The sequence below is a fragment of the Lampetra planeri genome, chromosome 29 (assembly GCF_965212315.1).
Source record: "Lampetra planeri chromosome 29, kcLamPlan1.2.h2, whole genome shotgun sequence".
Classification (NCBI taxonomy): domain Eukaryota; kingdom Metazoa; phylum Chordata; class Hyperoartia; order Petromyzontiformes; family Petromyzontidae; genus Lampetra; species Lampetra planeri.
In genome coordinates this window covers 11,774,473-11,789,964 of record NC_136135.1, presented here as the reverse complement: position 1 = coordinate 11,789,964, position 15,492 = coordinate 11,774,473, and the positions used below count along the sequence as shown (strand labels likewise).

Genomic DNA, 15,492 nt, shown 5'->3' with positions numbered 1-15,492 from the left:
GCCATCGTCACTTTGGAGCGGGAAGTCTTCATCATCCTGGGGTGGGCACCTTGTAGTCTTGGAAGGCTCGAGTTATGTTGTCTCAGAATATAGCTATCCAAGTTCGGGGAATTTACTTGGACTTTTAAAACACAGCACTACATACAAACCGGCCAAAGTAGCTTTGAAAATTTCTCCTTTTACATGTATAAATTCAGAGGATGCCCAAATTGAGGCATTTGCGTTTTGGGCACGTCCACTGAATTCTTATGAATGAAAAAAACATGCCATGACTTAAATGTGCTGGTGCAGTGAATTGCTATGAATATAACATAATGGGGAATGCTTTATTGCCAAAATATTTATAAATAACGCGATCTAAACCCAAAAATCGTTGATTATGAACAATATTGGTCGCGAAAGCCTACGTGTTAAACAAAATATCAACCATTGGGTAGTCCAGTTCATATGGCAAAAGTGTGTTAAAAATATATTCTTATTATTATATTAGTAAAGGTAAAACCTTGACAAGTTCATTTTATTGAGTATAGTCAACTGGGTGCACATTGTTAAAAATGCTTACCGAGTAAGCCAGTGTTAGGGGCAATAGCAGCCACCCACGAAGGCTGCCAGAGCCCAACATTACGTTCAGCTAAGTTTAGCAAGACGCTCAAAATAAGTTTTTCCTGTTTGGGGAAAATGTGGGTGTATCAATCCATAAAGCCCTTTAGTCAATGGGCGAAATAGTGTTTTAATTGTGATGGTAAAAAAAACCTTAATGTTATTTACTTATCTGTTTTGTACAAAGTAAGAGTATAGATTTAAACGCACAAAGATGTGCACTGCATGTACAAAAGCTCTCAAGTCTTATCCAGACCACCAACTCTAAAGAACTGCATGTTTGGCCATTTTGCCATTTTAGTCCACCAAGTCAAAGCACCGAAAAATGTGGCCATGCCAAAAGAGAGCAAAGAAACAAAACAACCGTAGACTGGTTCTGTCCTGTCTCGGACTCAACAGTGAAGTAGTCCGTAACATTCACTGCTGCCATCTGTCTCTGGGAGCCCCATATATACAGAGGACGTCAACCTTGACACTATGGGGGGTCCTCGTTAGCGCTTGCCCAAAAGGCAACTATAATTTAAATCTGTATCTTCAAGATACAAACTACTGCTTTCCATACGAAATATGTTCAAAATATGAAGCTTTGCCTTTTGTAACCAACAAGAATAATTTAAAGCACAAGCTCAATGAGAACTAACTTCCTTGACAGCATGCAACCAGCTTGTGTATCTCATCGTTCCTGGCAGGTATCAACCACACACTGACACACAGTACAGCTCGAGATGTAATATTAGGCCACACAGGACAGGAAATGGCTAGCATTCCATATATATCTCACCACAGGACTTGTCATCCAAAATCTTTACGCATGAATGAATATCTGGTGCCGTGTATAAATATCCAGCACTTCCGATTAGCATGGTTGGCTACATACGGTGTGAAAGAAGTTCACACAAACATGTGCATTTCCCACGATGCCTCCGACTATACTAGCCGATTTTCACAATTACCGCACAGCTGGCAAAAATGTTTTGTCCACGCAGTGAGGATTCTCATTAGCCGGGAGGATGTTTTGTTGTTTTGCCAACACACCACTTAGAAATGCACTATTGACTCCACAAATCCAAGAGATTCACATGCTATCGGCTGACTCAAAACATATTTTACATTCACAAAAAAAATTCCACTACACATTAAAAACACTGATGGAATACGAGCTTGAATCCAGCTTCACCCGTCATTGTTAAATGTACTAATATCTCAGTGCATGCTGTACAACAGTACTTGTCGTACAGCATTCACTCTCTGAATAAATCACGTATAAACTTGTCAACGCCGTCGTGGGAAAAAGAGTGGTGCAGTAGTGAGCGCACTACAGGATGAACCGGGAAAGCTTGGTTCGATTCCCAGCCATGGTTAACATCAGTGGAGAGTTTTACTTTAAGCGGTACCAGGCACACATTTTGCCAACCCTCACGAAGCAGCAGCATTGTAAAGTATGGTCAAACAACCTCCATGACTGAAATGTGGTAGGGGAGGCATTCACCCACTGTCCACCACGGAGATGGAACTATTAAATCAGCTGATGTGAGCGTGCGGGATGGACTTGCATCACAGGACTGGTTGGGGGATGGTTTTCTAAATCTTTCATCCAGCAGTGGCTTGACCATGGCTGCTGCGGATAACATTCAATGAACTCCTGTAAAAATTATTATCTCCAACTATGGATGCCAGGAGTAAGAGTAGGCCTATTTAAAGTGTTGTAAAAAAGTGTCAGGTCTGTGGATGGATGTCCCCAATTGGCAATGGAGCATCAGAGGGAGGAAAGACCTAAAGCTGGGTTTGATCTTCCACGAAGCTCATGGTCCATGCTAAATCGCATCGCATCCACTGCACAAACCATGACCAGATGTGGATACCGGATGCACAAATGAAAAATAAAAAACTCTCCAGTGTGGTCATCCAGTACAGACCCTACCATCATATAACGACGCAGTGCCCCGATCCACAAATACGAAGGAGACACAGCGATACACTCTGCTACTCCTGATGTGGTTATCCGCACTTTACCACCTGAATGTGAGTGTTTAGTTATTGCTCCGCATGTATAATCAGCAGCAGTACGAAATAAGAATAAGCGGGAGAAAATTACTGCCACAGAGCGAAGTAACAGGACCCTGCTTTGTAAATACAGCAGCTGTGGGGGTTATTGCGCAATGCTTTGTAGCTAATTTGGTGTAAGGAGACAAAGAAGTGTCAAGGCAGTGAATGATGATCAGACAGCTTGTGTATGTTCTACGTTCATGCTTTGTCTTTCTAAAATAGCTTTGTGTAATCCACAAACACAGGAGGGGGGATACGATTTTTCCAATTATTAAAGCAATTGTGATGCAATATAATTCTTCTTCAATCATAACAACCATGAATGTACATTCAAAAACACAATTGAAAATAGTCATCAGATTTGTGAACTGATGTGATGAGATGATGTTTGCATATAATTATAAAATAAAAAATCGAAACATTTCAAGAGAAAACAACAGTCAGTTCTTTCAGTGTCGCTGCGCTCGGACAAACAATATCTCAAAAACTTTCAGTATCAAGAATTATTGACAGGAAATCTGTAAAAGTAGTCAAATGTTTTCACGAATATATTTTCAAAACTTAAAATAGGTCTAACGTCATGCAAATCTCTAACTCAAGAATATTTATTTTAAAACACGTAAATCAAGATATTTAACCCAGCACAAACATTAAGATGGAACTATAAACATTCACGACACATGAACCCTTGTTCAATCACTTTTACTTAACAAATTAAATCTGTAATCAACCAAGAGTCCCTTATTATTGTACGCAATTACCGACATCCTTTTACATGTTAGCTTGGATTTGGCCTTTGCTCCCAGCCACACGCGGAGGCGATGTGCAACCCGAGTTATAATGATCATGATCAGTCCTTGGACCAGGATAACTCACGTCATGTATCTGAACAAACACATGAAACACTTCCACGCAGACTATTGCGCCGCATGTTTTAAAGAATTTAACGAGCTGCAGTGGAGAGATGTTAACTCCCTCGCCTGGTATGCAGGAGGCTGTGGGCTCGATCCCGCCCCCGACGCCTGCTGCTGTATATTTGGAGTTTGCATGTTCTCCCCATGGTGGCATGGATTTTCTCCGGGTACTCTGGTTTTTCCCACCACACTTAGAATCAACATGCGTTTAGAGTATTTGACTACTATACATTTCCACATAAGCCACTTTGTTGAGCTATCATTTGTGGCCAGGTCACTTCTGAAAAAGAGCTGTATAGATCAGTGGGCCTTACCTGGTAAAATAAAAAAAATAGTCTAGTTTAGTTAGCACAGCGCAAGTAACTACCAACTATTCACTGCCCACCACCAGTGAAAGGAAACCATGTTCTAAAAACACAAGACTTCCTTGTCACTGTTATAGTTAAGGCAAATGGTATAAATACACGCCCCGGTTCACAGTTTACTACTGTTGTGATATTTTCTGCCATATTTAAGTGTCGCTCTCAGCCCTTACAATGAGATTATCGTACAATACTTGGACCCAATTAAAACTTTCATTCAAGTTACTTTCAAATAATTCATGCGTAGTTCTCCTTGAAAAAGTGCCAAGTAAAATATATTGAACGCACCAGTAAAGCGTGTTCATGCAACGACCGTCAACAAATGCCAGCCGAAAGAGTGGAACCAAAGACCACATTCATGTAGTACAAAATTATACCATTTGCTGTTGTAATGAACGGGTGCGAAGCTAAGAACTGGTGTACTGCACTGGACTTTCACACCGGCAAATGTCAGATACTGGCTCAATGGAAATGTAATATAATTTTTAAAACAGCATTTGTGTTCCTGCGCGAAGACGCAGAGATGCAATGCTTCGAATTGCATTGAGAGACAGAGAGAGGAACACTTGGGAGTAGAAAACACACGGGAGGTGAAGGCACAATTTAACTGTTAAAAAAGGAAGCAGCCTTGGGCATCACTAGGATGATGGCAGATGGTCAAGAAAAGTAAAATAATGGCAGACAATGAATAGAACGCGTCCTAGAGAGTACGTCAACAAAAGAGATCAGGAAATGGAGCGATGCAATCAATGCATGTGCAGGTTCTGGGAGGATGTAGCATTGCATTACTGGGAGAGATGGCAACAGCTTGGCAAGACCTTAATCCAACAGTGGATTTATAATGGCTGATGACGAGGATGATTGTTAATATAACATGTTAAACATTCATGTACAGTTATACGTGCCTGGCTCTGTAAAAGCGCAATCAATATGCGATCGTGCATGCATACGCATGCGTAGTTACCGTGACACATCCCTATGAAGTCACACGTCAAGCTCAGATCTTTAACGTACAACTTCCCAATGGAGGCTAAAGGGAATGGCATCTCGATAGACGACTGTCTCTACTCCTCGTGACTCATGTCATTCAGAACACACAACTATCAGACAGGAATGCGTTTTGGAAACTACAAGGAATTAGGACAACCGACAACATCGCTTTGTACACATGACATGTACATCTTAAAGGTTTGCAAAATATCTATCTGTATTTAGCACACATCTTGGCAACATACCCGTTTCTGCATTTCCTCTTAAGTTTTACCGTAAAGCCTATGACACTTCAATAGTTCTGTTACTGTTAAATAACTGAAGTAACATTTGGATCGATATTTGCCTTTTCACAACCGTTTCACGCCTACGCTTTGCGCTCTTCCTGTGTTCCACATCATGTTTTTGCACGCAAGTCGATGTCCTGCATGCCACCACGCTCCTGCGCCCAAGGTGATCTTTTGAGAGAGACATGACAAATTACAGTTTACTCACAATATTCACCTTCACTAGAAGATTAATCATCAAGAGCCATGGTCAATCCACTGCTGGATGCAGGCCACCACCACCTTTCACTAACCTGCAATGTTAATAATCCACTTGCACATGAACGGTTTTAACTTTCTAATTCCTTCCCATATTATTTCCCAAACTCGTATAAACCTTGATCAATTCAGGAAAACGTACTATTGCTAAATTTAAACTATAAACAAAGAGCTATATAGCTCTTTTTCATTTGTGACAAACTTCCACCGTGGAATACCTAATGTGTGCATGATGCAAATACACTGTACAGGCAGTGCTACAACACGCAGTATATTAGAACTGCCAATACCAATCCATGACCTTCTTTAACGCTGGGCACACATTGGGGTGATTAGGGACAGCGATTGCTGGGATTTATAAAATATAACACTGCTTGTTTTTTATTAAACGAGTAGACATTCACTGACACAAAGCAACATTCACGGCAGTAACAAACTTAGGCAAAATACTGAGAAAAATACTAGTTAAGAAAATCGTCTCAATTTGATTATAAGATATTTTCACGATCAACACTTACACTCAAAAGTCTCTCCCCCTGTGCATTCAGTGGTGGAAATTAAACATTGCTCCGATGGGGGTCCCGTATCTCCTATAGAAACCACCACTGTTCAATTGCCACAAAGTGGTGGTATTTTAGCCACCCCAAAGAGCGCGCTGACTCTGTGAACGCCGCGTCTCATTGCTCCACGCATGCGGGGGGTGGGCACAATGGACAAGGGAAATACATTTGGGGCACCGTCGAAGCAACGTGGAAATTCCACGAGCGCTCACGCCCAGTGGGGATAACCCAAAGGGCGCCGTTTGGTTTTGTGGCATCAACAACGATGCGGAGACATCGCGATTCATTTACAAACGGAATGAGTGAGGGGGTGTTGGTGAAGACCACGACTGCTGTTCGGTTAGTTATCGATTAATAGAGGTTGTGATTATTAGTAACGATTGATGTTGTTATTATTTGGTGCCATGGCTGTTATTTTTTTCCGTATTCGTGACTGCATTCGTTAATGAGCGTCACTCTTCAGCGAGTGTTTGTTATTAGTGATGTATGTGATTACGAATTGCATGTTTTAGTTATTGTTATAATCTTTGGTACCGTCAAATGTCGGTGACTGATCGTGATTATAAATAGTTATTGGTGTCACTGCTGTCATCAGACAGTGTTGGAATCTCTGTTGCCATTATTTCGCCTGCATTTCATGTGGAAATTGAAGCAGTCATCCAAGCTCTCAAAACAAGGCAATGATAAAAAAAACCCCACTATATTATCAACCCATTTATTAAAGACGGACTGCTAAAATTAGGTTTCCCGGAGTGCGCTAAAACACAAATCATAAGAGGCATGCTCAACCATGGTTATTTCCAACAAAAGGAGACATGAAGCTTAGAAAGTTCAATTATAGGTTTAAACGTAAATGTTTTCCATGTTATACTTTCTGATGAGCTATTTTAACAGACAGTGAAAATTAAATACGATACATTATTTTCAGAACTTTACAGATAAGGCTGAAAAGATGGACCCAAGTTAAGAATAACACGAGGAATGCACAAGTTTGCAGGACAAAATAAAACAGTGGTACGCGAGTGATGAAATCGTTGTTTTGTGACCGTCACCACCAACCTCACCAGCATCATAACACAGTGGCAGTAGATGGACTTAATGGTCACCATCAATACGATTATCAGTACATCTTAGTGATCACACCGTTGCAAGTTGTCACCTCCACCACCATCATCATCACCACTAGCAGCATCACCTCCACAACCATAATCACCACCAACACCACGATCATCACCATCTCCACCACCAACACCACCATCTCCACCACCAACACCAACACCACCATCACCACCACCAACACCACCATCTCCACCACCAACACCATCATCACCATCTCCACCACCAACACCACCATCATCATATCCACCACAATTACTACCACAAGCACCACCCTGAGGATAACCACCATAATCACCACCAACACCACATGTAAATGATACCCTCCTGGTGTCTGAATAAACAAATACAGTTGACCCTCACCACCTCCACCACCACAACCCTCATCACCTCCACCACACTCACCACTCTGACCACCTCCACCACCCTCACCACCTCCACCACTCCACCACCACCACCCTCGCCACCTCCACCACCACCAAACTAACCACCACCACCAAACTAACCACGTCCACCACCACCACCCTCACCACGTCCACCACCACCACCCTCACCACGTCCACCACCACCACCCTCACCACGTCCACCACCACCACCCTCACCACGTCCACCACCACCACCCTCACCACGTCCACCACCACCCTCACCACGTTCACCACCACCCTCACCACGTTCACCACCTCCACCCTCACCACCTCCACCCTCACCACCTCCACCCTCACCACCTCCACCCTCACCACCTCCACCCTCACCACCTCCACCCTCACCACCTCCACCCTCACCACCTCCACCACCACCCTCACCACCACCCCCACCCTCACCACCACCCCCACCCTCACTACCTCCACCAACACACTCACCACCCTCACCACCTCCACCAACACACTCACCACTTCTCACCAGGGGCCCGCTCGCGTCCCGCGCTCTCCCCGCGTACCTGCAGTGCGAGTGCTCGTCGTGCATGCGCTCCTTGCCCTCCTTGAAGAGGTTCACGGCCTGCTTGCTCTTGCTCAGCAGGTTGTCGATGAACACCCTGAAGAACTCGTTGTCGCCCAGCGCGGCCATGCGGTCGTCGTGCCGTGCGAGCACAAGTCGCAGGTGCTGGTACGTGTCCGGCAAGATGTCCAGCATGTACGGTGGGCTGTTCTTCAGCTGCACCTTGGGGTTCTGGCAGTAGCGCACCACCTTGTCCATCAGCTTCCACGTCTTCTCCACCAGCCGCTTGTCCACCGCCTGCTTGGGCGGCCCCACGGCGTCGTGGAACGCGTCCATCATGAGCCCGAAGATGCGCTCCTTGAGGTGCGGGCGCTGCGGCCTGCTGCTGGGGCCCGTCGCCATGTTCGCCTCTCTCCGTGGTTTGTGTGCGGCCTCCCGCGCCTCCCCTCCGCGCCCCTCCTTATATAAGGATCACCGCCCCGGTGGAGTGACGTCATCACGCACGTGTCGTCACCGCGCACGTCGCGATCGCTCGCCCACGTTCCGACGATGCGGCCCATTCGTCGACGTCATCGCGTTCACGCAGAGGCACGACATGCCGACGTAATCGCGTCATCACGCACGCACGTCTCGCGAGCCTTTGTACGTCATCACGTACGTGTCGTCACCGCGCACGCCGGGCACGTCGCGATCGCACGCCCACGTTCCGACGATGCAGCCCATTCGTCGACGTCATTGCGTTCACGCACAGTCGCGACGTGCCGACGTTGTGACGTCATCACGCACGCAACGCAACGACGTCTCGCGAACCTTTCGTATGTCATCACGCACATGCGTCATTCCCGTGTGTTCAGACCGACTGAAGCATTCCAGAACAAAAGTAAATGTTAAATATTGTTTACTTCAAGTAAAAAATAAAATATTCAACTCATAAACTTTATATAACTCAAATAAAGTATTTTACAAAAGAAGAAAAATGTCGCAGTTGTTTCTGTCACAGACACAACCTCATTTTCAACAGAAATCCCCTTTCAATAATATTTGACAATCTAGATTTGAAGTTTTCGTGACTGCAGGGATCCATACTCTTTGGTTCTTTCGGTAAAAAACCAAAGAATATTTGCCAACTTGTCTCGAGCCCCAAATAAGCGTTCTTCATTAGGAGGCCCTGGGACCACTGGCGGCCCCTGGTGGCCTTTAGCGCGGCCCCCAAACAACACACAACGTGAGAAAAACACACACACGACCCATCAATATGGTGCTGCTGTTAAACCCACCAACAATGGTGTCAAATGTGTGGCGGCCCTCACATTACTGATGATGTCCTATCGGCGAACGTGCCCCCTGTGAGAATGAAGAACACCGGTTTAAATCGGCAAACAGCATCCCAGCGCCCCACTAGGCCTCATCTCCTCCAGCGGCCAGATCTCCCTTTTTATTAAAGTTATTTGTTTACCTTCATTATATTCTTTGTTTCTTTCGGTAAAGTCACGTAGATAGAAATATAATAATACGAATAAAGTGAATAAAAATACAAATAATAAAAAAACACGAAAAAACACTGATGTAGACTAGCCTGGTTATTAAGTAGGGTGAGTGTACTAGCAGTCTATAATGTAGACTGTAGCCTGGTTATTAAGCTGGGTGAGTGTACTGGCAGTCTATAATGTAGACTGTAGCCTGGTTATTAAGCTGGGTGAGTGTACTGACAGTCTATAATGTAGACTGTAGCCTGGTTATTAAGCTGGGTGAGTGTACTGGCAGTCTATATTGTAGACTGTAGCCTGGTTATTAAGCTGGGTGAGTGTACTGGCAGTCTATAATGTAGACTGTAGCCTGGTTATTAAGCTGGGTGAGTGTACTGACAGTCTATAATGTAGACTGTAGCCTGGTTATTAAGCTGGGTGAGTGAACTGGCAGTCTATAATGTAGACTGTAGCCTGGTTATTAAGTTTGGTGAGTGTACTGGCAGTCTATAATGTAGACTGTAGCCTGGTTATTAAGTTTGGTGAGTGTACTGGCAGTCTATAATGTAGACTGTAGCCTGGTTATTAAGTTTGGTGAGTGTACTGGCAGTCTATGATGTAAACTGTAGCCTGGTTATTAAGCTGGGTGAGTGTACTGGCAGTCTATAATGTAGACTGTAGCAATGGTTAAGCTGGACACTGGCAGTCTGTAATGGGCTATGCCCATCTCTAAACCTTTATAAACAGTTTGCCTTTAGAGGCTAACCCCCCTTTTCCTGATGACGACCGCTTGTGTTGCAATTGAAACGTCGTGGTTTTTGTTTTAATTGTATTACTGAAAGAACCAGAATAAGTCTACATTATAGACTGCCAGTCAATGGGAGAGTGGTGGTTGGAGACTTGCAGCGGAGCAAAGAATCCATTCCCTGCGGAGAATACAAGATATATAGTCAATGCCAGTGAGTGGAACGCGGTCTAAAAGTCACTGTAAACGTGAACACAATCAGTTAAGATCCGAAATGGTTTATTACGTCCTTCCAATGATTACTGAGCCAGAATCCATCTTCTCGGTTGAAATTGTCTCTGTGTTTGTATATGTGGATCGCCTCATGAACGAATCTCTCATGGTAGCCAGATGGCTTGCAGAGAACCTCTGTCTTGGAGAAGTCAATGTCATGTGAGCCCACTGAATTGTAAGTGATCTGCCACGGCTGAGGTGTTTGTCCTACCGTGTTTCAAGTCTGCTTTATGTTCACGGATTCGGTCCGAGACATGTCGTTTGGTTTCTCCAATGTAACTGCTACCACAGAGGCAACTTAGTTTGTAGACGCCAGGGAACTGTATGTCTGAAACCACATCTTTTACAGACGGGACCAGATCACGGATTTTATGTACTGTGTTGAATCGGACCTGGGAGGGAGGAGGGGGTACCCCCCCTGGTGAGACACTGCTTAACCAATACATACTTCACCTGGAATGGAACTTTCTACAAACAAACCGAGGGCACCCTAATGGGCTCCCCCCTCTCTCCGGTTGTAGCCAACGTTTTCATGGAGAAATTTGAGACTGACGCCATCCAGACTGCCACTCTACGCCAGACCTTATGGAAGAAGTACGTAGATGCCACTTGTCATCTGGCCACATGACCGGCCTGCTCTAGACCAATTCCTCGACCACATCAATTCAATACACCCAGCCATCAGATTCACCATGGAAGTCGAAAAAGATGGCAAGCTACCCTTTTTGGATGTCCTAATTAAAAGGAGACCTGATGGTTCAATGAGCCACTCTGTCTACAGGAAAGCCACCCATACGGATGCTTACCTAAAACCGGATTCCCACCACCATCCATCCCAGAAGAATTTCCTCATCACCATGTGGCCAGATGACAAAAGTGTCATCTACGTACTTCTTCCATAAGGTCGGGCGTAGAGTGGCAGTCTGGATGGCGTCAGTCTCAAATTTATCCATGAAAACGTTGGCTACAACCGGAGATAGGGGGGAGCCCATTAGGGTGCCCTCAGTTTGTTTGTAGAAAGTTTCATTCCAGGTGAAGTATGTATTGGTTAAGCAGTGTCTCACCAGGGGGGGTACCCCCTCCTCCCTCCCAGGTCCGATTCAACACAGTACAAAAAATCCGTGATCTGATCCCGTCTGTAAAAGATGTGGTTCCAGACATACAGTACCCTGGCGTCTACAAACTAAGTTGCCTCTGTGGTAGCAGTTACATTGGAGAAACCAAACGACATGTCTCGGACCGAATCCGTGAACATAAAACAGATTTGAAACACGGTAGGACAAACACCTCAGCCGTGGCAGATCACTGTTACAATTCAGTGGGCTCACATGACATTGACTTCTCCAAGACAGAGGTTCTCTGCAAGCCATCTGGCTACCATGAGAGATTCGTTCATGAGGCGATCCACATATACAAACACAGAGACAATTTCAACCGAGAAGATAGATTCTGGCTCAGTAATCATTGGAAGGACGTAATACACCATTTCGGATCTTAACTGATTGTGTTCACGTTTACAGTGACTTTTAGACCGCGTTCCACTCACTGGCATTGACTATATATCTTGTATTTTCCGCAGAGAATGGATTCTTTGCTCCGCTGCAAGTCTCCAACCACACCTCTCCCATTGACATATTTCGCTGCTTCCTCTTAGTATCTTTCACGCGACGGTCAATGGTATAGTGTATAGCGGATTGTATAATAATAAATAGTAGAAAATTGTAATGTTTAATACAATGTACAAGGTAATACATGGTGTCGTAGTTGTATGGTGAATATGCAGCAGTGTGGTGTGCAGTAGGGTGGCTAGAATAATACATAGTGTAATATTACAATGTATACGGTATAGGGTGGTGTATAGTAATCACAAGTAGTAGTAGTCGCATATCTGCATTTCCCATAAATATGCTAAAATTCGTAGTTGTATGGTGAATATGAAGCAGTGTGGTGTGCAGTAAGGTGGGTAGAATAATACATAGTGTAATATTACATATATATGGTAAAATTCCTCTTGATATGCAAATTATTTTGTCAAGGCGCTCTTCCTCCTCCCTCCCAGCTTAAATAGACGCTCCAAACCCAGGACGTGTCATTCAGACTCTGTCTTATCGACAGACCTGTTCTTCACCTGAGGACGGCTGCTTGCGTTGTGGCCGAAACGTCGTGAGAATTATTTTATTGTTTTATTTTTATTATTTTATTATTTCCATTCTACGTGACTTTACCATGTTAAACACGCAAGCCTTCTGATTGGTCAAGCCCCGTGTCTCCCTTAGCTACGCCCCTCACTCACTGTGGCTCCGCCCCTCACGCACTCTCATTGGCTACATGCACCCATAAGAGGCGGAGTCTATTCTGCAGCGCACCAATCGGTGTCTTTGTGTATCTCCCTTGCGTCCGTCAACCCATGCGGTTTAGTCGTATTTTTGTTGAACAGGGAAACTGAGTTTTCAGGTACATTCGGCGTACAGCCGTTTCAATAAGGGCAAATAAATGTCTTTATTTGTGTTTATCCCTGTTATGGGACTGTAGGATGAACGTGGATATTTATAAGGGCCAAAAAGGTCTGAAGGTCTGTAATTAGGTAGGAACTGATAAAGGGTTTGACAGGCATATCCTAGCAAGCAAGAAACATCCTCCTGGCTCATCATTTATTTGGTGATTTGCTTTCAGCGCCTCTCACGCTGGGTTACCGGTGTGCAGAGCCAACATCGCTGTGGTCTCAAAATTTACAATATTTTAGAACAAATATCGCGATATTAAATATACAGTACTTGCATCATATATATCTGACCACACAATACAATAATAAAATGCACATGTTCCGTATTCTACAGATTAAGAGATACTCCAGAAGGTAATATATACTTCAAACTTGTGCCCAGTCGAAATAACGTTACACAAATCTGTTCACGCACACTTACAAGGACAAATATACATTAACACATTCATACATACCCAGACTGTGAGGCAGCCGCAATTTTTGGTAAAAAAAAAAGTGTCTTATAATCTGGACAGCACGGTATTACAAAAACTAAACAATGCATCAATACTACACTCGTTTGTATAAACATTGTAAAAGAAATGCATTCCTTTAGGATGCTTGAGTGGTTACGACGTCTTTGGAAATGATAGACTTGCGTGGTTCCTTAGAACTTTGTTTGGGTTCGAGTTTGCAAGGATCCTCAGAGCTTTGTGTGTGTTCAAGTTGTAGGGTACATGGATCTTTAGAACTTTGTTTGGGTTCAAGTTGTAGGGTGCATGGATCTTCAGAACTTTGTGTGGGTTCAAGTTGTAGGGTGCATGTATCTTTAGAGCTTTGTTTGGGTTCAAGTTGTAGGGTACATGGATCTTCAGAACTTTGTTTGGGTTCAAGTTGTAGGGTGCATGGATCTTCAGAACTTTGTTTGGGTTCAAGTTGTAGGGTGCATGGATCTTTAGAGCTTTGTGTGGGTTCAAGTTGTAGGGTGCATGGATCTTTAGAACTTTGTGTGGGTTCAAGTTGTAGGGTGCATGGATCTTTAGAACTTTGTTTGGGTTCAAGTTGTAGGGTACATGGATCTTTAGAACTTTGTGTGGGTTCAAGTTGTAGGGTGCATGGATCTTTAGAACTTTGTTTGGGTTCAAGCTGTAGGGTGCATGGATCTTTAGAGCTTTGTGTGGGTTCAAGTTGTAGGGTGCATGGATCTTTAGAACTTTGTTTGGGTTCAAGTTGTAGGGTGCATGGATCTTTAGAGCTTTGTGTGGGTTCAAGTTGTAGGGTGCATGGATCTTTAGAACTTTGTGTGGGTTCAAGTTGTAGGGTGCATGTATCTTTAGAGCTTTGTGTGGGTTCAAGTTGTAGGGTGCATGGATCTTTAGAGCTTTGTGTGGGTTCAAGTTGTAGGGTGCATGGATCTTTAGAACTTTGTTTGGTTTCAAGTTCAAGCCGTTTTGTTATGACTGATGTGGCTATACATTTCGGCGGCGGCGTTACCTTTGCGGTTGACAGCCACTCTTTTGCGAAGGAGATATAAGACTCCTTGACCGAAGGTGTAGTTTTCGTCAAAGTGTGAGATGCATTTGCAGCTTTGGAGGCAGTCGAGCTCGAAGTGGTCACAACTTTTATCACGGGGGTCACTGGATGCAAGGTCACGATGGACGGGACCTGTGCTCGCTGCGATAAAGTGCCCGGGGTCGTTTTGAAGGTTGCCGTTGCTACTCTGGATCGTATGGCAGCCTGAAGCTTGACTTTAACTTCATCGCGAGAATCTGCAGAGGAGGAAACCACCACACATGGTCGCGTCGTCTTTGCAGTTGCACGTTTCATAATTATACGTCCCTGACCAATGGACTTAGTCGCTTCTCCAGTAGATGGCGCCCCGGTAACACTGCCCTCTGTATTTGAAGCACTCGTCTCTTCGCCTTGTTTGCTGCCATCCACAGGCTGCCTTGTGTTTTGCACAGGAGAATTTTGACGGGGTGATGATGGTACACTCATTGTTGGCTCGTCAGTCTGGCTTGCTCGGTTGATCAACATGCTGGTGGTCGCGGGACCTTTTGGGAGATCACGCGGTTTGTTTGGAGAGTTGCCACCATGTTGACTGTGCAATGAACATTTATCAGAACCCGTCACGTGAAGTTTGGCGTTTCTTCCTTTTAAAATATCGATTACCTAAGAGAGAGGTGCGTAACACAGTATGAGTAGACTCATATATCAATGTACTTGCATTGGCGAGAAAACACAAAGTATGAAAAGGTAAAGGTGCAGCCCTGCAATTTATTGCTCAGGCCATTGCTGGCAAAAGGACCTCCACGAGAGGGAGCAACAAAGAGCCAATCTCGAGGGTATAACTGGCCTACTCTTCAAGACGTCTTGTAAGAGGTGGGCATACCCACATTTTACCCCACCACTGCAACCTACCGATCAACTGTAGTGCACCCATTTATGTTACTGGGC

The 15,492-nt window shown here is 44.4% G+C and overlaps 2 protein-coding genes across 7 annotated transcripts in view; both read right to left on the bottom strand.

The window, feature by feature from the left end:
• Positions 1–8,511, bottom strand: part of LOC144728676 (E3 ubiquitin-protein ligase CBL-like) — an 82,304-nt gene extending 73,793 nt beyond the window's left edge. For all 3 annotated transcript variants that reach the window (XM_078608268.1, XM_078608270.1, XM_078608271.1), the window contains exon 1: positions 8,071–8,511. In XM_078608268.1, coding sequence (XP_078464394.1) covers positions 8,071–8,471 — 401 coding nt within the window. In that variant the 5' untranslated portion in view covers positions 8,472–8,511. The remainder of the gene's footprint in view (positions 1–8,070) is intronic.
• Positions 8,512–13,190: 4,679 nt separating this feature from the next.
• The window catches only part of LOC144728674 (uncharacterized), a 28,585-nt gene continuing 26,283 nt past the window's right edge, over positions 13,191–15,492 (bottom strand). For all 4 annotated transcript variants that reach the window (XM_078608262.1, XM_078608264.1, XM_078608263.1 and 1 more), the window contains one exon: positions 13,191–15,207. In XM_078608262.1, coding sequence (XP_078464388.1) covers positions 13,648–15,207 — 1,560 coding nt within the window. In that variant the 3' untranslated portion in view covers positions 13,191–13,647. The remainder of the gene's footprint in view (positions 15,208–15,492) is intronic.